Below are 26572 nucleotides of genomic sequence, written 5' to 3' on the forward strand. Positions count from 1 at the left end.
TCTGTCTCTCTCGGTCTGATGCTTTGCATATTGTCCACCATTATTTGTCGTATTTGAGAAACGTGCCGTTCCTTCCCTTCCTTAGTATATTCAAGCTCATATAGGAATGGCCAACATTCCTATATAAGCGTACCCCATTTTTACATTAAACGTACCTTCTTCTTACCAGCAGCTGCTGCATCAACATTCATAGTTTGTTAAGCTGAAACCAGGCAGACGAAATGAACTGAACTGATTCGAATGTGGAGCGACATACTATCTATCAGTGTTATCACCATTGCGCGGAAAAGTAGGATTATTTAAAACGAAATTGAAAGAAAGCTTCCCATTAAGCAGCTTTCAACTTCGTTTGGGGTTAACAACAAAACGTATAGGAAAAGCCATACACTGCCGACAAAGAAAAGAAGAAAAACACATGTCGTGAACGATGAGAAAAAGGGTGCGTTTCGTAAGACAATTTTGGCCATTCTATCTGTGTATATGATTATAAATATATATATATATATATATATATATATATATATATATATATATATATATAAGTGTCTATATATTCAAAGATATCAATTTTTGTTATAATATTTGCGGCATGCTTCCGTGTTTCACTCACTACTAATCATCGCCACTGATCTTCTAATCCCTCCTCTAATTTGTAGCGGTGTGTTTTGTATAACGGGATAGTTAATAGTAATCCTAATCATTCCGTCTGCTAGTTTTTTATTTATCTTTTTTCGAGCGAAAAACAATCAAACCGCAATTCAAGTCGAATTTTACATAAAGTACATTAAAGCAGAAGAAAACGGGGGTGGAAATTTGCACATATGAACGAGTTTTCACACCAAGTGACGAGAAATATAGCCATAGCAAAAAGACCACGCGCGTGTATGTGTGTCTGTGCGCGACCTATCGTGGGGTTCCAACCATAGGACCATGCAGAATTCCTGTGTATTAACCTACCTCTTGTGATAGTATAGTGTATAACCTTCCTTATACATTTTCACACATTTCGTTGCGTGTGGAGCACATCAGAAATCATATAACCGTCATCAAATTCGTTAATCCCCTTTCTCCTTTAAGCTAGTATCACCCTAAAATAATACGCAAAAAATTACATCTACCGTTTTGCTGCACTCTTCTACCATTCCACAATCGAAAATATATCGAACATAGAAGCATTTCACATTTGATTCAAACCATACAAAATCAAGTGTGTTTTGTTTCTACACTCTTGCTCTTGCCCGGACACACATTTCTGCTTACATTATGGTTTACAGATTTAACTACGCGGCAAATAAAGAATGACACAAAACGAAAGGGGAAGGTAAAGCCAAAAAAGGAAGAAAAAACAAATCTGAAACCGATATTACGACATTTTGTAAATAAGAAAAGAAATAAAACGTCTTGTTAACATATGACCACAGTAACAAAAGAAAACAAAAACAAAACTCCATGAATATTGCCTTGTTAGTGTGTGGTGGTGTATATGCCTATGCTGCTATGCGCGGTGCCACATTTTCTTCTTCCCCTATATTCTGGTTCGAGTGTAGTGTACATTTTGCATACTTAAGGAAACACGCTTTCCCCCATTTTCGAAACTATAATCAGTGCACTACTGCTATTTACTTTAGTATACCTGGGATCTCTTCACTTCTGCGCAGAGTCCTTTTCTCTTTTCCTAATCATCTTCCCTTTACCGCCACAACATACTTTACACAAATCCAAAGTTCTTTGTTTTGATCGCTAGCAGGAGTTTGTGCCGCAGGACTGCCTTGCTTGAATAAAGCGGAATATACAGCCGGGAGATGCAGGTGTTTGCCGTCGGTAGATGCGAATCATCCGCCGGACGTATGGTCACCGATGGCATCGGTTGGAATCCTTCCTCGGAAGCGGGTAGCGCTGGTGAACCGGTCCAGAAATAAACCTACCACACAGAGGCAAATATGAGTATGATTAATGAATTTTTTACACGAGAGAGAGAGAGAGAGAGAGAGAGAGAGAGAGAGAGGGGGAGAAAATTCCACTTACCAAATCTTGTCGCTCTAGGTTGGTCATCTTTTCTACCACGTTCCAGAGCCAGCGCTTGAATTTGGTTAACTTGTCGTTCGGTTCGTTCGATTCGTCATTGAACGCCGTGTAGGAGATGAGCGTGGCAACGTGAATATCGCCGACACCGTTCAGCAACAACCGCAAATCTTCCGCTGTCAGTTGATCTAGCGCCGTGTCGGGCAAAACGTCGAAAACACCGGAACGGATCGCCTGTTCGGAATTGTAAAGCACAATATAAATTAGTTACCCCTCCCGGTTCCAGATCTATTTTAAGTCAACTTACTTCCAATGCCTTTTCTTGCGTTTTTATCATACGATACTCGGCATACTTGCGTACATAATCGTACACATTGTTCTCGTTGACTTGAATGTCCCGTCCACCCGGTACAAGCTCTACCGTTCCCGAGCCTTCCTCCATCATGAGGTCAATCCTGTTATGAGATATTAAAGGAGACAACAAAATTAACGTCCATTATTTTCTCTCAATCGGATTCATTAATCCACTCTCCGGAGTTCCCACCACTACTATCAAACAACAACCAAAAAATTGCAAACTTACACAAAGTTCATTTCAAGGCTCTGCAGCATACTGATGCCGCCCGTTTTAGTTTGCGAATCCTTAATTAGCTGTCGCAGCGACTCGTACAACACCGGATCGAAGAATGCCAAGTCGTGGAAGCGAATCTGTCGGCCAAGAATGAACTTCAGTACGTGCCGTTGCAGAAACAGCGGGAACAGCTCATTCTGTAGCAAACACAATCCAATCAATCTGCGAAATAAAGAGAGAGAGAGAGAGAGAGAGAGAGAGAGAGAGAGAGAGAGAGAGAGAGAGAGAGCAAATATATATTATGAATTCCATGTCGCAGCATATCTTAACAACATCGGGGATATGAAACTAAGACGTACCTGCCCACATTACGGAACGCGTTCATCCGTTCGCTGGAAGGATATCCCTGGCGAGGGCTGTAGAAGCCACGCTTGCCCGGTGTGTAGAACAATGGCGCATCCATCTGACAGTCATCCAACAGTAGCACCGGTGTACATTTTTTCGCTAACGAAGATGTGCCTTGACCTGTCATGCTGCCGTATCCGCTGCTTGCCGTAACACCACCAACGACTTGTTCGCTACTAGTGCCCGATCCCGATGATCCACCAGCTCCACCGAGCGAAACAGAATTGCTTAGCGAAGAGGAACCTTGTCCACCTTGTGCTACTGATGATCCGGCACCACCCGACGACGATGAAGACGATTGTCCACCACCGTTGGAAAGGTTGTCCATCTCTAATCGTTGTCGTTGCACAATGATTTCGACCGCCTCACTGATCCGCTGGCGTAAATTTTCATCGGAAGCTAGCAGATGCAGCACCTGGGTCGGCGGCAGCTCCAGCAACATGCCCGTAATCTTGGCAGCATTGTTCGGATGCTGTAGTTGTACCTTTGGATAAAGCCGGTCGCCTAGCTGCTGCTGTTGAACGGAAAATATTTCACCAACGTTCAGCAGGGTGGGACTTGCACCGCCACCACTGCCCGTCCCTGCGGCCACACTCTGCTGTTCACTGGCCGGTCGGAACGGGCGTGCGTCGTAGTTAAGCGTTTTGCGAGATTCACGATTCGGACGCCACAGTGGCTGTTTGCTGGACAGTCCACGGCGGGAACTGCTACCACTGCCGCTGCCCCCACCGATACCGCTGCTACCCTGTGCGCTACTTCCACCAACTCCACCACCGCCAACACCCGAGCTTCCTCCTCCTCCTCCTCCTCCTGCTGCACTACCACCGGGTCCACCACTGCTGCCCCGATGTCGCAGCATGCTGTTAAACGGTCCGGCACCGTACTTGTTTGGAGTTTGCGCCACATCAAGCGGGGGCAGCTTTTCATTCGCCAGCAGTGCTTCGGCGATTGCGGTATAGAAACTACGCGCCACACCCGAACCCTCGCCAGGTTCATCTTTAAACGTGACCTTTACGCGATTAAACACCAGCGGTTGCTGCACCCGACGGTTGTTGTACAGCACGTTAAGCTCCTTGAACGTTTGCGTCAGCAGAGCCGCCCTGTTGCGCTCCATCTTTAGCAATGTCAGATCTTTTTGCGTCGTGCAGCGAAGCTTCTCCATGTAGCGCCGGAACTTGGTCTCTTTGACGGGGAATCCATTCAGCTCGTAGATAACGCTGCCCGGTTCTACGCCGACGTCTTCGAGAAAAACGCGAGCAAACAGTATCAACGATAAACGCCACCGACCTAACAGTATGTCGGATAGAATCGACGACGACATAGCGGACGAACCGCGCAAATAAATACCGCGTGGTGGCATTTCAGGCTGCAGTGCTGTCGGCAGAACGTTCGGTGTTGTTTCGACTGTTACATGGGCCGATATTTCCTGTATATCCATTGCTTCGGCCGATTGAATTAGATCGACGGAGTTGCCGCTGTTACTATTGCCGATTGGGCCACCGGCGGCAAACACCTAAAAATACAAAATAGTAGAAAATGATGCAAAAAATTGAAAAACGCAAGTATGTCGGTGCGCGCAACATTACAGTCGTTGCAGTCAAATTTTGGTCCTAAGTCAGACAAATTTGGCGGCAACGACTGCACGTAAGTGTAGAATGTTCACTTCGTATCTGTCCTCTAGCTAAACAAGCTCTTACCCACTAGAGGTCATCAGAAAGTATCGGCACGTTCAAGCGCCATAATCTATGAGCAATAAGTGAAAGGAAATTCACTACTTTTCAACAACTTCCTTCGTTATCTGTGAAGCTCAATTCTAATTGTCTTTTATAGTTGTTGTCTCCTATAACTTACCGTAGAGGATGGACCAGCACGTACTATAACGCTTTTGCCCGGAGATGTCCCAGCCGGTGTATTACCACCACCACCGATCGTCACCAGTGGATTCGCGAAGGAAACGGACAGTCCGGAGGACGAAGTTGAAGACGTCGACGCCATCTGCTGTTCGCTTGCCATCACAACATCAGACGGAACGGATCCTTGCGCTTGAATGAAAAATTGGACCAATTGAGCCAATTAGTAAACCCATTTTAAAGATGAAACAGGCAGCTAATTTTTTAACACCTATAACACGCTAAAGAGTGTTAGATAAATGTATTAAATGTGTTAGTAAATGTGTTTTTATACGCTCTCGCAAGCCTATGAAGTGAAGATATTTTGCATGATTGCCGGTGGTGTTGCTTCGGTTTTACCTAACGACGCCACGCCTCTCATAAAAGCTGTGACAACTCGCTGCACTTCGAACCCCGAACACAGTTTTCAAAACTCTATGTTGATTCGAATCCCAAAAGAGCTTTCCTGATCCTAATATTTTCCTCTTTTTTATTTTACAATAATAAACACTTACCAAGAGTAGCTGATGATGCGTCTAGTGTGATGCCCGATCCAGTTCCGGCCGCCACCTTACGACGGGCAACAATGATCGGTGGGCGTATAGCTGATGTGGGCTGCTCTTGCTGCTGCTGGCCAAGCGGAACACCATCACCGCTACTTCCTCCTTGCTGCTGTAATGACATCGTGAGAGCGACGCTGCTGGTGCTCGTGTTGTTTCCAACGGCCCCACCTATGTCCCCGGTTCCGGCAGTATCGTCCAGCTTCTGGCGTTTGGCCGCCGTCGTCGAGGAGTGTTGCCGCGACGAATCCTCCGAATCCGACTCCGACAGCTCATCGTGATCCTGATCCGTATCGACATCGATTTTAATCGACGATTGCGACAAGTCCTGTGGCTCATCCGAGCTGATACTCACTTCATCGACGTCGGACTCTTCGCTGTACTTGTTGTTGCTCTTCAGATAGAACAGTCGGTTCTTTTTGTAGTACACCTCCGAGAACGGTGAGGCCGAGGTGTTGCTAGTGCTGCCGGTGGTGGGATTGCTTCCGCTACTGCCGCTGCTACTGCTACTGCTACTGCTGTTTCCACCGCTCACCGGAGGTGGGGGCGGTGGCGGAGGCTTGGGCGAATGCGTTTCACTCGCTTTCGTTGGCGGCGCCGCCGTCGTACTGCCACCGCCGATGTTGCTGGTGTCCACCAGTTCCTGTTGCTGCTGCTGCTGTTTACTTGATGATCCGTTTCCAGCCGCTGCCGAGGTGGTGTTGCTGCTGCTCGCCGCAGCTTGATAAATTCCTACGGGAAGAGAAATTTCTACCCTTACACGAGAGTCCGTGTTGGGTGGTGAAGTAGTAGTGGTGGTTTGTGCAACACCTCCATCGATAAAAGCTACGGTGTTATCTTGACTGGATGATTGCTGGTGGTGGTGCTGTGATTCGGAATACAAGCTTTCCGATGGATCGACGATGATGCCTGTCGCTACTTGATTGTTGCTCATTTCATGCCGTAACGAGGACGATAAACTTAACCGAACGGGAGGTAGCTCCAGATTGGTAGCACCACCGGCAGATGAACACGACGCCCCGGCGCCTACACCACCTTCCGGCGAACCAGAGTAGGCATTCGTTGGATGTTGCGTACCACTGGCACCCGGTGCAAGCGTGATTGGCCACTTTGGCATGCCAAACAGATCCTCTCGTTTTGCCGTCGGTTGCAGACGGTGTGGTTGATCTGCCAACGGTAGCGCTTCAATTAGCGGCGTATTAAACGGATCCGGTGCAGGACATCCGAGACAGAGTGTTGAATCTGAGCGCTGGAAAAATGAATGTCGACGGCCGAGTGACGGCCGGCTAAGCATGTCCTCATCCACCGAATCGGTATCCATTACGATGGAAGCGGATATGTCCTCTTCCGTTTCTTCGTTTTCATTCTCATCCTGATCGTCCCAAACGTTTGACCCGTTCGTGGTACGATCGAGATCACAATCGTTCGTTGCACGCATATAGAATAGGATGGCATCGAGCACGTATGCCACATGGCGCAGGGCCGTCACATCCAGTACGGGCAATGAGTCACGGTGCTCGGAATTATGCGCACGCATCAACGAAAGACAGTAGGTTAGAAAATCGCGCCTGCTGGATTCCGAGTCTGCTGTCATAGAAGAACCACCTGAAAGCAAATAATTATGATTTGATTATTTAACTCACATCACCGATACATATCTATGGTTAGGCATAAGCGAAAAATGAACAGTTTTTATACAAGACGCTAAAAGCTGGAATGCTTTTGATACGCTTGTTGTGAATACATTTTTTGTCTTTGCGTTTTAACATAAAATGTTTTTGGTCGTAACGTTCGTTCTAGCAATTGTTTACATCGGCAGTAAATGTACGAGTCTATTTTCGCTTATTGCAGTAAAATAACATTTTTAAATACACAACGTACCATCTCGCGCACTGCGGTCATTATCGGCAAATCCCAGGTTGCGCGCTGTGGTCGCTGTGCCCAGCGTGCTGATCGTGGCTCTACTTCTGCCTGCTGGAAATATGAAAAGCGAAGTCAAAAAAGAAGGGGGTGGGGAAATGTCAATAATAAACAATTACAATAACTCCCCAACTAATCAACACACTGGCTTTTTTTTTCTATGCTTTGGAATTCCGAGCTCAAAATCGATAAAGACCCTTAGAAGGCCCAGGACATGCTTTTCAAACAGTGTACGCCTATAACACCTTTTGTTTTTGTAAAATTTAAAAAATGCTCCACTTTGGAACCACGTTCGTGTCATTGGGAGTATCATGAAATCGATTAGAATTTCGATTCTGATGAAAATATGGCAAAATTCCAATTTTGGATCATAAAGCAAGACATAGAATCCTTTTTTTTTCGTAACAACGGTCTGGCCATATTGCTTTAGAGATAAAATTCATTATTTTTGAAATTAAAAAAAAACATATTTACAAATTTGGGCATCCCTTCTTCAAATTTTTCAGCTCTAAGATCAGTTAGATGAGCTTATAAAAATTTGATTTTTTTTTTTTGATCTAAAAATGTTCAAACATGTTTCAGGATTTTTATTATTATTACAAGATGGTTGAGAAGCTTTTGAATAAAAAAAGTTGCTATAGATAGTTCACAAAGTTCAGTAAAGTTATACCAAGCTGAAGTGAAGCGAAACCAGCTTTATGATAAGTTGACAAAAAAGCAGTCTTATATTATTGGGGATTCTTCAATTATAAATTATCATGGTTCTGACATTTAACAATCAGCAACAACTCATCGTATCACAAACCGAGAGATTGACTTAAGATTCTCTTGCGACAACACTTACCAGTTACGCCGATCATTGAGGACGGAGTTGCTTCACTAGTGCTGGTTGAAGACGGAATGTTGAGCGGATGTAGCGGATGCGAAGGATCGGTGGAATCAGTCAGCGAAGCTCCAAAGCGCAACTGTGCTTCGGTTGCTTCCATCACGGTCAGTATCCACTCCCACGTAAGTTTCAACCGTTTCTCAACGTACATCTGTCAAAACAAGAGAAAATTGAGACATTATTCTCCAAAAAACATGACCAATGTTGGAAAACGTACCTGAAGTTGTACAGCGTCCTGATGGGTCACGTCAAGCACGGATGACGAACCACTGATGCTGGTTGGCAGCATACCAATCAGATCGGATATTTGGCGCAATATGATACCAAACGCTCGTGCCAGTGCACTGGCCGTGGTGGTCATCGTAGGGGATTCCTGCTGCTGGGCAGTCGTCACGGCAGTAGTCGAACGACGCAACGAGCTCGGATCGATAAACACCAGATTGGAACTGCCCGTAGTCAAACGGACTCGCTCTGGGGCTGTAGTTTCGCGGCTACGTATCGCCCACTGCATTGACTGTGGGGCAAGATTGTTGCGCTGATTACCGCCGCCCGGTGTCTGACGGCGCTCGAGCTGATCGTCGTTCAGATTGAAATCAACCGTGGACTGATCGTCACTTTCACCATCCTCGGACCCTTCATCGTCCGGTTGGGTCGAATCGGCAGAATCATCTTCGTTGTCGAACAGCAAAGAATTTAGTCCTGCAAGTTGTGGAACCATTTAACATCAACCACCAACATCTCCCGGCGCTTTTCCCGGAAAGTATGTGTGTATATCATTTGAGTGCATCGCTTTCCGGGATAGCGAGGTATCATTAAAAAACAAAACAAAACAGAAACTGGATCTTCACCTGTATCCGAACCGGCCGTCGCTCCCGTTTGTACGCTTCGCTGCGCGTCCTGTGTGCTCTGATTGTCGTCAGAATCGGATTCCGTTTCAGCCTCGTGGAAATTGAACTCGTTATCACTTTCGCCCTGGGCATTTTCTTCGCTTCGCAGCAAATCCTGAGATTCCTCCTCAGCGTTCATGGAAACCGCACTTGTGACCGGTCGTATCGATGTTGAGCGTCGCGGCGGTGGCTGCTCCCGTTCGGCCATATCTTCCTGCTCGGACGTTTCACCATCGTCCTGTACCAGCGCATCCGCATCGTTATTGTCTTCGATATCACCCAGCCGAATGTTAATGCGCGAAATAAATCCGGACGATGAACGCTCACTGTCCATTGGGTCCACCACTCCGAGGTGCACATTGGCCGTGTTGTTAGTAATCTGGGCAATGCCCGCCGCATTGTTGCGATTCGTCGGCGGAGCTAGCGGCTCGACTGAGAACAATTCATCAGTGCTCTGAAGAAGAAGTGAAAGGAAAAGGAGAATTGATGTAAATTTACATAGTATTAAAAGACCAGCTCATCGAAACGGATGAGGGGACTGGTAAGTTACGAAATAGCGATTGTAACAGTAGGGGCTGGGGTGGTCGGAATCATTCCTGATCCTAATGAATGGATGCATTAATCCTGATTTAACTGCGAATTTTTTATTTCGCAAGCAAAGAGAATTTACCCATCACTAGTGAGGACTAGTCATCGAACTAGGTGCAACCAATAAGTGATCCATTCGATGACCAGCGTGACCTACTAGATCTGTTAGCCAAGAAGAAGAATATTTCAATACTCACGTCAATATTGTTCGAGGACAAATTAAACGGCGCGATAGGCTTCACGACGCCCAGCCGCACCGGCGTGATCAAGGCATCTGCTATCTCAACAAGTTCTTCGATGGCAAATTTAAACAGTGCCGTAAACACGCGTCGATACGCTTGCAGGTGCTTCGTCTGCGTAGTTGAGTTGCGTTGTTTTTCCGGATTCTGGAACCGCTCGATGCTGAATATCACGTAGACGCGAGCCACGGAGCGTACGAAACGCCGCGCCACTTTTTGTGCCTCTTCCATCCGTCCCGGTATGGACTCGTTCTGCAGCTCATGCACGAGAGTCATCAGCAACTTTTCCAGTGGATCACTGCTGCACCGCACAATCAGACTGTGCGTAAACTTGTCCAATAACGAGGTTCCACTCTGCGACTGCAGATATACCTGCTGGTTGTCGTCGTCGTAGAACGGTTGTTGGTTAGCGTTCGGTACGATCGGTTTTTCGTGCTCGGCCCCCGTCATAATCATCGCTCGTACAGCTGGCCAATCATTCAGCAAACGATCCAACGCTTTCCGGGCGAATCGCGGTGGTTCCAGATTGTGCTCCGGCATCTCATTGTCCGGCTCAAGGTTTGGTGTTTTGCGCGTATTGCCGGACGAAGTTGAGCGAACGCGCGATGTCGCCCGATACTGACGCTGTTCGACCATTTGTCGACCAACGGTTTGGATAAGGAACAGTAGGATTGATTCACCGCGCGAATTAAAGCGCGTCACCAAATCCGTCTCCGCTGCCATCTTGCACAACAGATCGTGCCGCTTCGATTGGTTGCCTGCGATCAATGCTTTGCACTTGCACTTTTCCCAACAGTCACAGTACGCCGTCGGAGAGGTGCGTTTCAATTTGCAATCGTGTCCCTTGTGGCACACTTTGGCACACTCGGTACAGCAGCATAGCGATCCTGTCAGGCCGCAGGTACGACACTCGAAGATGTCTTGATTGATGTGATCCGCTCCGGTCCAGGTGAAGGAGCAAGTATCATTACAGCACAGTATTCCGAGCGGCGACTGATCGGGTGACGATCCTGGAGGGAAAATCATCGAATCTCGCACCACCTCATCACCGTTGGCAATTTTCTGTATCGCTTTAAACACCGTTATGCCGGCCTGATATGCTCGGCAGGTAACCGCAAGCATGAACGGTGTCTGCCCCTGAGCATCCTTCGCACTCAACAGGCTACGCAAATGTGGCTGCAGCACGGGACTCTCGCAGAGCAACTGCAATACGAGCTGAGCGTTCTGACGGCGCTCGTTTGGATCGGACACGTACGTTTCCGGAATCGATGTTAAAGATTTCTGTGAAGCGAAGATTGCTTGCGATCCTCCAGAATGTTGTTGCTGGTGAGTTCCAGACGTGCCGGCCATTACACTGTTAAGCCCGCCACCGAGACTGTCCTCATCTCCGCTCGTTGGATCATACTCAGTTGGCCAGTACACTACTGGCATAGAGTTCCCAGCCATTACCGGTGGTTCTTCGCCACCTGACGTACCTGTAACGCCGCTTAGCGAACTCTGTACATTGTTAGAGACGATCGCATTGCCGCTGCTGGAAGTATTATCCGCCAGCTCACGATTGCTCACATTACGGCGCATAATCTCCCGAATGCTAACCGGCCGGTTGCCTATAATCGTGTTCGTGATGACATTGATTGGTTCGAGCCCAGCGCCCGAATTATTACCAGACGAGCTGTTGCCGCTATTCGATGTGCCACCATTGCCATTGGAACCACCTCCACCACTACCACCACTGCTACCGGTGGTGACAAAATCGGGTTCACGATTCGACGTCGGTGAGCACATGCTGATGCAGGCATGGATTATGTTCCGGTTACCATCCGTATGCTCGGCTAAAATCGAAGCCAACGAACTTCGCATCTGCTCTGGCCCGTCGGCCGCAATGTGAGCTAGCAGCTGTCGTACACCGTCAATGTCGCAGCGCAAGATCTTCGACATTAGTAGCTGCTGTTCTGGCGCTAGAACCACCAGCGCTACCTGGGATTTCAGATTCACGCCCACCGACGGCAATGTAAGCGAAGCTGCCGCAATGCACTTTATGGGCGGTAGATCGAGCCAGCTCGGGTCGCGTATTGCGTCGACACAATCTTTCGCCATCGGATAGAGCGTATTATTACCGTCGCGGAGCAGAAGCACACTGTCGGAACTGTTGTCGCCGACGCACGTCAGCGAGACGTCTTGCATCGAAGCACCGAGGAACGATCCTATATCGGTTGGGAATACGCTGTCCTGCTCCTGCCGGCCAGTGTTCAAGTTAAACAGCGAATAGTGTAGACGATTGTTGGCTGTTTTCATAATTCCATGTATACCCTTGGGATCAACCGCAATCGTTAGGAGTTGCGAAGTACCACCCATTGCGTCACTGCTGCTTGATGGTGCCGATGGGTTGAGCACAATGCGGCGCGGAATTTTTTGGAAGCAATCAGGAACACGTGGTGTGGTGGCCGATTTGATCACTTGCAAATCGTCTTTGCGCAGCAATCGACAATCCTGCCAAGCTTCGATGCTGTCGTCAAATTTATCCTTACTATTGCTGCCACTATTGGTCGACGAGGACAGGGAGGTGGTGCCCGAGCCTGGCGGAGGAGGAAACTTTACAGCGGCATAATCACCGTCAACTTTGAGCACGCGCCCGATTGGAACGGAGCGTACATCTTCAACGAAAATTACGTCCCTAAAACGAAAGTACACAAACGCACACGTTATTGGTAACAGATTAAGATTAAAGTACATTAAGGGGCTGCTTTCTAGGATTTGTCGTATACGACAAACAACAACAATAAGTTTTACAGGTGCTCTAGGATTTGTCTTACAACAATGCTTGATTACATCCATGACGGATGAAAAGTCAAATCAATCCAGAACAATAACAATATGATTGCAAGATCAACAAATGATATCCTAGTCTTGTTTAAACACAGTTTTGCATGATCAGAAATGATAAAAATTTGAGAATTTATCAAAGAAAATTCACTATTGAATAGATTTGTCAATACAAATTTACCTTAATAGTGCCTTAATAGGCAGATTTTGTCTATAGGGAATTGATTTGTATGACGAATGAATGATCACGTTTTACGGGATTTCACAGAGCATATTCATACAGCGTCACACGTTTGTTCTTGTTGTTGTTTGTTCGTATACGAAAAATCCTAGAGCGGCCCCCCTAATTTATGGCACTTACTTCAACAGCCACTGTTCTTCGTCCTTCTTGGGATCCGGTTCTTCCTTCGGTGTCATGCGCTTGGGACGTTTGTGAGAATTGGTCACACTACCGGTGTCACTACACGTACTGGAAGCGGGCGAAGGCGGTGGCGGCATATCGATCCGATCGGCCGATTCCTTATTGTTGCCAGCTCCTTGCTTCGAGGATGAAACTCCACCCGAACCGGACGAACTACCACCGCCACTAGATGCACCGGCCGAAGCTCCACCCTTGGAATCTTTATCTAAAATTCCACTCATCCCTCCCGATAACGTGATGGATGAACTTTGTGATACTAATCCACCGTTTGCGTTCGATCCAGCACCCAACGAACCTGCAATACCGCCGCTGTTGGCGAGTGACGAGCTTGTGCCTAAGCCACTTCCACCACCCGTACCGCCGGATGCCCCAGTGCTTACACCCTGCGTGCTGGCAGCTAGCTGTTGCGATAGTGTGGACATCGATAGTAGCTTGAACCTGCATACCTTCGTAAATTCCCACGCTGCATTCATTAATTGGCCCACCTTTGGTACACCGTTCGAGATGGTAAATCCGATTGCACCGTGCTGATACATTGGGCAGCTTTTCATGCACACCTGGGCCCCAACAGTCACCTCCGGCGCATTCAAACTTGGTCGGACCGGTTTCTTTGCTTTCGCTTGATATTTGTCCCAAAGACGTTTTCGTTGCCCGAATGGTAGCACACCCCACCAAAACAGCTCGCCACTTTCGGTGCGTGCCACCGTGTACAGCGTACAGGTGTGCAGTGAAACTATTCGATCGAGCGCAAACTCCGGATAGTTGGTGGCACTATGCTCGAGCTTGTTGCCAGCGTAACCAAGCAACTCATCCATCCAGGTAGCGATGCGACCACTCTCGGTTGCTACGGAGCACCGGATCAGAGTGGCCGATATGTGCGTCACCTTTTCGTACAACAGATTCAACGGAATCGTCTTCGGATGATGCACGTTCGGTGCATCATTGCTACGGTACGGTTCGGCATCAGCCCAACGCCACTGGTGTACCTCGCCACGGGCAGTCACACCAATAAACTCGGAGTAGAGTGATGCGATTTCCGTAAACCGCACCGCATGATCCTTTTCCGGCCATGGTTCCATCTCATCCGACACCCATAAAGGATATCCGGATGAATAGTCTTTCTTCTTTGAATCTGCAAAACAACATAAAGAAATGAAATTGACGCGTGTACTACAAACTGTACATTATAATGCATCTTTACTTACCACCACCCGCTTCTTTCTCCCATACATCTTCCCTGCCTCCTTGGAACCAACGACGGGGTCCAAAGTATTGTCGATCGCGCCACCTTCCAAAGCCTTCTCGTTCCGCACTGTTTAGCCCCGAGCCGCCAGAAACTCCAGACGGTCCGCCGGCTCCTCCGGATGAGCCACCATTACCCGACTGAGCACTGCCCGAAATGACTGCTGATGAACCGGCACCTCCGCCATTGCCCGCACCGGACTGGCTGCCGGCTCCTGCGCGGCTCCCGGATGGTGTGCCGTCGTTGTTGCTTCCAGCAGATCCGGCTGCACCGCCGGACCCACCACCAGCGCCACCACCTCCAGATGAATTGTTTTGATTTCGTTCGCTACGGGCACGACTGTATAACATCAAACTAGTTTCAGCGAATGAAACAATCGAACGACGAAAAATGTACATACATGTTAGACTTATGGATCCAGGAGGGCCGAAATAGATTAACAATTTTTACAAAATGTACATTCAAAACATACTCCCTCCTTGTCCCTGAAATACTGTAATTTGAACCACACGAACCATTTGTGTTCCATTGCTTTTTTGTGTACAGTAAATTAAATTAATTTAACGAAGGATTTTTTATACATAGCCAAAAGTATGTAGGTTAGACCCGTACCGATACTATATTCATTTTTAACATTAATACTACAACATTTAGCAATCGCGTATACACTCCGAAGCGTGAGTCAAAAAGTCATCACTGTTAGATGTCTTCAGATACCCTACATTGGGATAGTTAGTATTGTAAAAATAAAGCTTTTAACCAATACCGGATACATTTATGTACTGCATGAAACTGCGTGTTCGTTTAAAATCAATGAGTAATTAAAATTATATGACAACACGGCGACGTGCCGTCATACTTATTAATAAATAAAATAATTGAGATTGTACCAACAAGCACCGATTTATATGCGAAAGCTGTTTTATATGCTATGTTAACAGTCGACCCATGAATCCTTAAATCGGCGGGTTCGTTAATGCATAAGATCTTCCAATCAAGATATCGAACGTAAATTTATAATATCTTCTTTTTGACTTAACGACCTACTAGATAACGCCGGCCATTTAACGCCTTGCTAAACTTTTAATATTACATTAAAAGCAAAAAAAAAATTTTTCTGCATATCTCTTTCCCATCATCTTTCCCGGGAGCGTAATTTTGAATGTACAATGCTTTCTTTTTGAAATGTATCTACCCATCTACACAAAACTATTATCCAAAAAATAAATATTGGTACCAAAATGAAACAGAGCTCCAGAAATACTCACTTTCGAATATTTGAAAATCCAAACACATCTTCCGTAAACATGGCTTCCGCATCAATGATAACGCTGCTATCCGGATGGAAACCACCATCCAACAGGGAGATCAAATCCTCCGCCACATAGTTGTCGCTGCCCTCCTCCGTATCATCACCACCCTCGTCGTCACGCGACAACAGATTGTTCACGGCCAAATTCACGTCCAGATTGGTGCGCTGCAGCTCACGGATTATCAAATTACGGCTCTTGCCCTGCAGTACCACCTGTGCCTGAGCGACCAACTCTTCCGGCACGAACGGAGCCGGCACCGATACGATTGATCGACTGCCCGATGATCCGCCACCCATAATAACGCCCGTGCTACGTGAACCAGATCCTTGCGAACCACTGCCGGCACGGACCGAGCTGCTTGTGCGCAGGATGCGCGTACGGGAACGACACTGACGGGAGGTAGGCGTACCCTTGGAATTGTTGTTTGACTGATTCGAAGATTGATTCCCTCCGCCTCCTCCACCACCGCCACCGCTGCCACCACCGGGGCCACCACCTCCACCACCTCCTCCTCCTCCTCCGCCACCGCCCCCACCACCACCACCGGTACCGCCAGCCTTTGAGGCGTCCTGTTTACTGAGATCCAGCCGTTCCGGTATGATGGAAAAGGCTACCCGGAAGGCACGTCCATCCTCGAGCAGTATGCCGAGGTGTGCCGGTCCGATGACGATCTGTTTCACTGGGACCTTCAGTGACTGTAGCCCGGGTAGCGTTTGGACACCAAATTTGTTGATTTTATCAGCCACGTCTCGTATTCTAAAAGAAATAGAAAGAGAGAAAACGTATAAAACACTTTGTCGATACAACACATCTTTGGCACAGGGTCGGCTTGTAATAAGAAATGGAATATAAAAATTCTTTACCCTACCGCCCCACAATGACGCCACACGATCAGCACACATGTAGGGTAGAATCATGATGTTTGATGCCCAACGCAATACCCAGAACGTACAGGTATGAAAGAGACGGGGAAAAACTATCTATCCAAGTAACCGCTGCTGTCATACACATCTGACAGCTCACGTTATACCTATTTCTTCTGAGAACTATCAACGCATTTTTAGGGAAAAATTGCAAGGAGTTGAATGTTCCGTGCATATGATCTCCCATCTCCCATCTCCCAATGCATGTTTGATTGGAAACCTCGTGTTTTAAGCTAGATTTTATGCAACGACCGTGAACGGTAACGACGTTAACTGCACCAACCCACCTGTACACCACAATGGCGGACATGAGAAAGCTTGGCACTGGCACTGTTCGCGATTGCGTTTAGTTAGAAAAAAGCTTTGCTATGTTGTACCGAATAAACCCCTTACCTGTCGTTAAGCTGATCCTCCGTTCCAGGGAGTGGATGTACGACAAAATGTAATGTCGACATCTTGTCGGGTGAGATTTTCGCTGCCTAACGATGCTACGGCTACACTATTTCGCCAATGCTCACACACTGCAGCGGTGCTTTCTCATTTATGTGACAACGTCGTACTATAGTGCCGCAGCCGTTTGATTGCTTCATCGACAGAATCTCTGTCTCCCAGCTGCGGACACGCACGTTCCAACAAGTTGACTTCACTGATTGAACCAATAATAATGCTATGGAACACACAAAACGTTGTTCTTGTCTCTCTATGCACTACACAAGTACTTTTTTCCCCGAAAGCACCACCAATTCACACAATGCTTTACTATAGGAGCTGTGGCTGCGGTACACTACTGGGTGCTCTTCCTACTCCCAGCACACTGTTGGCACTGCATATGTCAGTGACACACGACGAAGAGCATGCACAAACACGCTCGCTCGCACACACACGCGCTCACTCGCCGTCGCACTGACGTCCTGTGCTCTGTTTCACTCACACTAGAAAAAAAAACAGAAATTACATTATTTTCTTTGACACACACGGCTCTCGATTTCGATCCTCCCGTCTTCGCTACACACGCACACAACAGCACACTCGCGCACACGTCGGCGAGTGTCGACGACCACCGAAAAAGAAGAACCGTTTTCTTTCTTGCTTGCCTCGATTCTTGTTCTTTTTAACCACACTCCGGATTTTCCGGTGCGGACACCGAAAAGCATCCAAAAGACTCCCCTGTCATCTTACCTTCTTACTATTTTTGTTCTTTTATTTTTCTTCTCTATTCTCTCACTCCTGACGATATACAATTCACGGCTCTTACAATTTGCCTCACTATTGAATGATCTACTATTTGGAAAATTATGCTCGTACTTACACACACGCGAAGAAAATTCAGAACCACGTTCATAGCTTGCCCTGTTGTGTGAACGTTTGTGCCATGTAAAAAGCTCTGCTGTATTCTGCTTTTATGACTGTGCAATTCAACAGAACCATATAAAGTGGCTGCTTTCGGTTTAACCGGTCACAGCAAAAAAAAACCCTCCACAGTACCCCTTTTTCGTGCAAATCTTAGAAAATCTTCAATAAGCTTACAGGATGGAATTTTCATACGAAACATTCACTCCGCCATCATCAATTTTGGACCATTGCCGCCAGGATGGTAGCGCTTGCGGATACACCACTACTACCAACACTGTTGTCTCACGTTGCTTAGCCCGAAACTTGCTGGTGGTTCAGTGGTTCCGGTCCCGATGGTTACGTTACCTAGGGCCGGGCGTGTCTGGTGGATATGGTTATCCGCGTGCCTATTCCAGTTTCTACGGGTTTCTTCAAACTACCTTGGCTCTGATGGGTTGCTACTTGTAAGCACCAGAGGTTGGCTGCCCCTTCCTTGCTGTCTTCTTACCACCCTATCTTGCTGTCTTGCTACGGCATCAAATACGAACTTAGGAAAACGTAGGCAAACTAACGGATTTGCACAATATAACACTGGGATGCAATGCTTAACCAACAGAACTACCAGATTACACGTTATTTAAAGTATTTCAGCTGCCATATCACCTTTTTTCGCTATCTTTCTCAACACCTTCGAACAGAACCCGTGCACGATGTGTGAATTTTCGTAGTGATGGTGACAATCCATTCTAGGAACTAGCAGCTCCAGGCACGTATGTTCCGGCTGTGACTCATTACGATCCGTTTCGTCCGAGATTTTGGATAAAGTTTAAATTTTGTCCAGAGCTAAAATCTTTTCGTTTCATTTCGTGGGCACATGCTTTGCGTGAAGCTTGATGATGGATTTGTGGATTCTCTTTAGAAATTGAATTAAACCAAAAATTATTCAGCGGAAAAAATTTCCAGCCTCCGGGCAAATGTCAAAGTGTTGAAATCGATTATGACAAAGAAACAGTCAAATTTGTCTACTCTAGAGTGAATGGTATAGCATATATAGTCTGTAATCATACTGCGCGATAATCTACTTTCACAAATTTTAAAATTTGAAGGGTCAAAAAATTCTAGACCCCGGGAAAATGGCAAAGTGTTGAAATCGACGATGAAATATCATAAAAGCCCAAGGCTGTGGGCTACTTAATATTTGAAGATGAGAATTTCACATTCTCATAAGTGTTTGAGGATTTTTCTCGCTTTTAAATCACTGTTTGAGAACCTTTTGCATACACAATCTACCGACACGGGGCAATGGAGAAAAATTTTAAATCACAATTCTGAGGTTTGTGAACACTTTCGCATCGATTTCAACAGTCGATAATTTCCCCTTGCCCGAGGCCTCCAAATTTGCGATTTGAGCTTTTTCTCCATTGCCCCTTGTAGCTGTTGTATGAGCCAGGTTCTCGAAAAGCGATTTCAAAGCGAGAAAACTTAACAAACATTCATGACAACCTGAAGTATTGAATTTGCAATCTACCGCGGCTCGCAGCCTTCTCGTTACTCGCGTATGCAACGCTGCCACGCATGCCTTTACGTAGATAGGTATAGGCGAATTTTTCTGGTTCGTAATATCTGCGTAAGTCGAGGAATTACGGTAAATCAGCCGAATTAGACCTCGCAGCCTTAGAATGCAGTAGAAATATGAAGATAAAAAAATGAGCAAATATATTTGAATCCTACAAAAATACAAAAAAAGTAAAGAACATAAATTAAACGTATAAAACACAACCAAAATCCAAACGAAAACAGAAAATCTAGTGTCAATATGTTCTCGCTGTCAAAATCTCCCTTGCGGGACGTACCTGGCCGCAATAGGCCGTGCATTCGCTCTGTCAAACACTTAAACCGATGTAACGCGAGTGAGGCCGTGGAACGGCACAAAAGTACGTCGTTTTAACCGATTGTGTCGCGTTTCGTCAGTATTATCTCCGCTGGTGTGAGTTTGGTTGCTGCAGTAATTTCCGTTTTCCATACCCCGTCCCGAAAACAACCCCACCCCTTCGTTCATCGTGCAACAATTTGTGACGTACCCGTCTCGTTCCTGGTGCATCTAGTGCATGTTTTCATTGTGTGCTCACGCGTTGTTCGCTGACGCGCTTCGCTAATCTGGCAACCACCACCCGTGTCGTTATCTCGACGGGTCCGGCTCATTCGCCATCGTGTCTATAATCGCCCGTACCCATTGGCCTCCCCGACTGTTTTCTACGTCATGGATCTCGTTCTCGTTCTGTACCCACCAAACACCACCACCCTATTCCATCATCGACCACCCTGATGGTTACGTTGTGGCCTTGGTCGCGGTGAACCCTGAATCCGTTTGGATCAGTGACTCGTTGCTGTGTTAGTTTTTTTTTTTTATTGTGTGAATATATTTTGCATAACGACCTTCTTGTGTGTGCAGGCGAACGAAGGTGGAAAAAAATACGTGCGTGCGAAGTGCGTAGTTTGCGGTTTTCACCGACCATCGCACAGACACACACATATCCACAGCATCATCTTTCCGGTTTGTGTGCTCTGGTTGCGAAGAAAATTGGTCCCAACCGCACTGCAACTATGCTCCGCCGATACTCGCGAAACTAAACCAAATTGTGAATGTGGTGGGCGCATTGGGTGGTGGGCGCGGGAGGGATGGTTCCACAACCAAGTGATAGTAGTGCTTTTCCTTAAACTCGTCGATGCTGCTTGTGTTTCAGTGTTTCTGAGCTTTTCTCTTCGGTTTTTCAATGATCAAAAGAAAGCAAAATGGATTCACGCAGTCTAGTGAAAAGTGTGAAATGTGAAGTGAAAATACGAATGAAAAATTTCGCTTATCTTTTTTTTTCTCTCTCTCTTACCTCTCTCTTTGTTTCTCTCTTTCTTTCGGCTAGTTGCTAGTAGTGTAGTAGTTGACCGGTAAAAATAGACGCGATAGCTCCCGGTTCACGGTCAACTAGATCACTGTGTATAATAGGGTGGAGTTTTTTTTTGTTTCAGATCTACAGATTTTCGTTGCTATTTTCCGTCAATCAAAGTGTACCTCTTCTGTGGGCAGTTGTGTGTGTGTGTGTGTGTGTGTGTCAGGAACCGAAAAAGGAGTGCAAATTGGAAAACATTTAAAGATTGAAGAAAGATCATCATATAGTGACTAAAAACCACGCACAAGACATTGGAAGGAGTATGGAGGAATAAAAACGAGGTAAGTGAAGGTGAAGGTATTCAATTGGCATTGCTAAATCCTGTTTGAGTTACAGGCGGTTATTGCACCCTCAACAAACCAATAATCCTTGAGCCCTTCGTTCCGGGTTCGTGTGATGAACCCCGACAGTGGCCTACAGTCGTGTAAATTTTATGCTGGTGTGTCAACTTATCGGACTTAAACATTGATGCTTCTCTACATGCCAACAAAGCAACCTAATAAAGACCCAATAATTACTGTAGAATTGGTCAAGAAATTGTGGTCAATTTTTAATAACATTAAGCAAGGAAAGTCATCAATAATTGTAGTGGTAAAACAAGATCCTACCATTTTGCGACGTATTATCTGCAAATAATCTAATTCCTTCGTTCTGATTGGAGTGGTCCGGTAGTGGTAGTGGTAGAGGCAACAACATTCTTCAACCACCCGAGAGGACCGGAGTTCAAATCCCATTCTGTACCGATCCCCCGCATCTGATGATTGACTATCTAACTACCTGGTATAAGCAAGCCTAGAAAGCCATTTCCGGCCGTCGTGACCCAGTAAGGTCGTTAAGTCAAAAAAAAAAGAAAAAGAAGAAGTTAATTTCTTATCATCAAAAAAATAAAATAAAAAGAAAAGAAAACTACGTAAAAAGTTAATTCGAAAGAGAAGAAAAAATGGACCATAAAGCCTCACTTAACATAATGGATGTCAATTGATGTTTGACCGGGCGCAGGGGCGGTGGTTAGTCAGTCGGTATTCCTTTTGTAGCTTAAGAAGTCCGTTGAAAGAACAGGGAAAAGAAACAATAATTAGCTTCACTGTGTGCATGGCCGACATGTTTCAGACGTGCGCTGGTAGTATGCAAATTGACGTAGCAGTTATGCCAAACGCGCCATCTCACCATACACAGGCCTGTCGAAAGATGGTTTGATTAAAGACATTGCTCCGAGCGCTCAGTAAAACTCTGTAAAAAAAGTGAAGCTTACGAACAAATAAACATTTTCTAAGTTAAAACTGGAACATTACTTCCGTTGAAAGCAACGCGAAATTGGTAGGAATCTACTTCAAACGTAACCGATTCGTTGGACTAGATGCTCAGGGGTCCGATACCGTGGTTTAAATCCCAGCTGGATCGTTTCCCCGTAGCGAGGAATGACTATCCGACTACATTGTATCAATGAAGTCTTATCGTGACCTAGAGTAGAAAGTCATTAAGCCTACAAGAAGAAGATATTCGTATCCGTCGTTCAAATGTTAAGATGGTATCTCGTTTAAAGGGCCCTCTCACTGTGTTTTGCCCTAGAGAAGGGCATTCTTCTAGCTATCAAGGATCGTATAGGGCTAGTAATTCATCCTACAGGAGAGTGTGAATCGAATTGTTAGATTCTTAGTTCAAATAGACAGTTAAAAACTGTATCCTAACGCTAATGGACAAATTTCTATTCATATGTCTTCCTTTGGCTCAACTATCTACCCTGAAAAATCTTTACTGTGACACCAGAAAGATTGCTCCTGTCTTCCTTTTTTTCAGCTTGCCTTTTGCTTCCAGCGAGAAAAAACCGCACAAAAAAAAACGTATCCGTAATATATCAACCGCTTCAACAATCCTGCTGTGGTGGCTGCCATGGACGAAAATCATTCCTTATCACAACCCGTTGTGTTTGCGTTACCGGTATTATCCGGCACGTTGATATCATTCACCGGCACACAAATTTGCGACCAGTGGGTTCGGGTTGCTAACCCCCTACCGCGCACACTCCTTCCCCAGGCCGGCCGTGTACCAATTATGCAATCAATTAATTAGTCCAATCAAGAATGAAGGCACACACACACACACCACGGATTGCCTGCTGTTTGAGGCGCCCTTCCCCACACCTACCCAAGAGGGTAGGTGTGGGGAAGGGTTTTTGGAAGCTAGCAAGGGACACACAGAGGGTTTGCGTGCGAGATCGTTTTTCCAAGTCGCGCTTGCCGGGGGGGGGGGGGGGGGGGGGGGATGTTGTCACTGATGAAAGTTCGATCTCTGTTCCCTTCTGGTTGTGTGCTGTTGTTGTGCTCGCTCTAGCAAACTCTAGGCGACCAACTAGGCCAACTGTTAGACACGTTGGCTGTTACATTGTCAACCCTTCGATGTGAAAAAGCAATTTTTTTATTCCGTGTCGACGGACTGGCGAAGACTTATCGCTAGAAGTCTAGGAATCTTATCCTACGAGATCATTTGATCTTAGTTTTGAGTTGTTTGGTCTCAAAAATGTTTTCAAGTTATTTTCTTACTGCAGCTCGAAGGAAGTCTCTTGGACGCCCCAACCCATTATCGAATCGAATTGTGTGACAACCCGATATGACAAAAGCTTCCAACGGCAAACCTAAAACATCCTCGTGTTAGCAGTGTATCAAACGTTAAAGAAGCGTATACCAGATCGTTTAGAAAAGTCATTAAAATAGAATATTATTTTTATAACATCAAAATGTTTCATAAAGTCTTGAATAGTTCAACTTGAGGTAGGTGGCTACCAGTAGAGATAGGCACATAAAAATCATCCGTAATCCTTGTGAACAACTTGGTCCTCGGAGCTAGTAAAACCGCAAACTGATTTATCTTCAATAACGCAGTAACAAAAGAATCAAAATTTGTATCATTTTTTTTCACAGTCGGCTTCATCCCCTTTGGTAAGTTACCTTCTTGTTGAAGGGTTTCGTTTCACATCTTCCACCGAACAGAAGGTCGCCAAAGAATCGATCGAGCCACGTGGTGGAGACCCATTAATATAAATCGCTGTTTTGCTGTCTGTCTGTCGTATCAGGCATTCCGTTTTGTGTCTGTTTCCCTTTCTGTTCCATTGGTTGTGGAAAGGTTTATTAGCTGTTTCGCTTTCCCAAGGTACAATTGGTGACGGGACTAGAAAAGGGCAATGCAAGTGGAAGAAAGAGTATGCTTGGTTCAAACTTTAATTTGATCGGCCACGGGCCGACGACGACGGAAGCTACATCACACGGCAAAAGCTCTATCACCGTACCGGATAGAAAGGATGGAATCCGTTCCCTTGCGTGTTGGTGACGTTACTCGGATACTATGCAACTATCCGTCGTACCAGCCGTAGCAGCAGGAATATCTTATACACAAACAAATCGCAATGTTGAAAAGTTTCGAAGGTCGTCGGAAGTTGGTCGAGTTTTTGGGTGAGGAGTGTTTCGAGCGAGGTATGAAGATGTTGTACAGGTTGGTTGGTTGTATTTTATGCTGGTAACCCGTCCTTCGAAGTATGGCGTATGGACGCATTGGAAGCCTGACACCCCGAAACGACACCAAGAGATGTCTCTTCCCAACTCTGCTGTCGACACTATTTGCCCGTTTCCGGTCTAGAGACAGCAAACAACGGGAACATAATGTTGGAAAGTGAAACTACGATTTACGGATGATATGGAGTTTTTGTTCAGTTGTTGACGTGCTGGTAAAGCTCTAGATGAAGCTGCAAGGGAAGTGGAAGAATCAACCGCGCAGAACCGGGAGTCGTGTGCATGGGATTTGCGTGTGCAACCGAGCACAATAAAGCTACATCCACTATGGAATGGGTAGTGCGCGTCAAGTCTTCTGGGGTTGCATCCATTCTGGGTAATATAATGTGCAGCTAATTAAACGGAGAGTGAGCTGTTTGCTCGTATTTTTTTGCAAACGATTTAATGAAGCACATTTAGAAGCGAACCGAGAACAAACGTGAGCATCGTTGTAGGAACAAATCAGTTCTTGGCAAGTGTGTAGAAATGCGTTGCGCTAAATGTGCCAACGTGTACTATTAGCTTCGCAAATGTACTATCGCGCACATTTGTGCTTTAATCCAATTAATAGAAAACTCATCCACTTCAATTAGCTTGTCGTTCCGTTCCGAACTGATTCAATTAATTGTTCTCGATCATAGATCAGACAAATCAAGAGATTAAAGCGTAAGCGCGTGGTGGAAATTGATACTGTTTATACACAAAATCGAGCTTGGATTTGATGTGTTTAACTCTATCTGTGAACTAGCCATGAAATTGGAAGTGGGTGAACGATACTCTTTCCGAAACAGTTGTCTGGATCGTCGCTCTCTTGTAATGTGTCAGAAAGGCCACACCATGGCCAACGATGCAACTAGCAATTCCTTTAATTTTTCTTTGAATTATTAACAATTAAGGTATCAATTAGGTTTAAAAAGACTTCTTCATGACAACCTTCTACTAGATCACGCTGGCCATCGAATGGCTTACTAGACTTACTTATGTCACGTAGTGGCATAGCCAAAGTCCTCACACTACGGTGGACTGACCCCGGCAGGAATTTGAACCCGGGTTCTGCCGTGTGAAGACCAACGCCGCTGCCGCTTGCCCCGATAAAGGAGGACCTTCAGGTGACATTATAGGGTTTCTGAGTAGAACTAGACAAGTGCGAGTCATTTCTAGACAACGCTTAAGATGAACTGGACATCGGGTAGATTGAACTGGACAACCGTCCACCCTTTCTCGACATCGAGTATACTAGTTGATTGCAAAACTACTCGAACAAATTGTTATGTTCAGCCAGCTAACACCGGATCAGATTCCGTGAAGAATTTGATATCAGTCCAGTAACCGACATTGTGTATATGAATTGCTTTTTTTTAATATTCATAAATGACGGCCAGGCCATATGAAATAGGCAAAAAAATGCTAGCGTCGAGGGCCACGCATTTCCAGTCCTGGTTTTTCAATAAAATTGTACCTAATGCCTTTTTTCTGATTGATGATGACTTCTGTAGTTCATACCTCTGGCAGGCAGTAGTTACTCTTGTCTATTACGATGAAAAGAGCCTTTACGGCCACAAAATCATCACTGGGCGATGACGGACTTTTGTAGCGGAAATCATACACCCTTGCTTGTACTGCGGCTAAAAAAAGCGAAGAAAATTGTTCCCATAACCACACAGATGCCAACCTTTTTTTTTTTTTTTTTTTTTGTTAACGGGGAGGGAACCTTCAAAAGGTCCCCATCTCGGAAGGTGGTCTGCGGCTACAGACCAACCCTCAAGATGGGGTATGTGGGATTCATCGTGACGCTGGGCCCGTGAAGCGGACCCGGCAGCCGATGCGACCCAACTAAACCACTCCTCGACCTGATCCGAAACCTGCCGATGCGCTGATGTGCGTAGTACTCCATGCAGGTTCGTACACAGATGCCAACCTTACGTTCCAGAAATGACCCAGTTTACTTGAGCGGACGTACAAAAGTTGTCCCCGGGACTTGTCAAGATATGTTGTACCCTTGGTGTGGACAATTTCTATACCGCTGTCAGCTGTTTGTCTCTCGTAAACCACCCAACGACAAG

General features: G+C 46.0%; 1 protein-coding gene across 1 annotated transcript in view; it reads right to left on the minus strand.

The window, feature by feature from the left end:
* LOC126559613 (E3 ubiquitin-protein ligase hyd) overlaps window positions 1–17177 on the minus strand; it is a 265881-nt gene extending 248704 nt beyond the window's left edge. Inside the window, exons 1-16 of the mRNA XM_050215783.1 lie at window positions 17084–17177; window positions 15723–16523; window positions 14417–14808; window positions 13152–14343; window positions 9926–12641; window positions 9102–9594; window positions 8471–8952; window positions 8212–8404; window positions 7329–7421; window positions 5403–7052; window positions 4850–5040; window positions 2953–4511; window positions 2606–2815; window positions 2330–2477; window positions 2026–2256; window positions 1708–1921 (exon numbers count right to left, since the gene is read on the minus strand). Coding sequence (XP_050071740.1) covers window positions 1709–1921; window positions 2026–2256; window positions 2330–2477; window positions 2606–2815; window positions 2953–4511; window positions 4850–5040; window positions 5403–7052; window positions 7329–7421; window positions 8212–8404; window positions 8471–8952; window positions 9102–9594; window positions 9926–12641; window positions 13152–14343; window positions 14417–14808; window positions 15723–16523; window positions 17084–17145 — 10626 coding nt within the window. The 5' untranslated portion in view covers window positions 17146–17177 and the 3' untranslated portion in view covers window position 1708. The remainder of the gene's footprint in view (window positions 1–1707; window positions 1922–2025; window positions 2257–2329; window positions 2478–2605; window positions 2816–2952; window positions 4512–4849; window positions 5041–5402; window positions 7053–7328; window positions 7422–8211; window positions 8405–8470; window positions 8953–9101; window positions 9595–9925; window positions 12642–13151; window positions 14344–14416; window positions 14809–15722; window positions 16524–17083) is intronic.
* Window positions 17178–26572: the final 9395 nt, after the last annotated feature.

This window comes from Anopheles maculipalpis, chromosome 2RL, assembly GCF_943734695.1.
Source record: "Anopheles maculipalpis chromosome 2RL, idAnoMacuDA_375_x, whole genome shotgun sequence".
Taxonomy (NCBI): domain Eukaryota; kingdom Metazoa; phylum Arthropoda; class Insecta; order Diptera; family Culicidae; genus Anopheles; species Anopheles maculipalpis.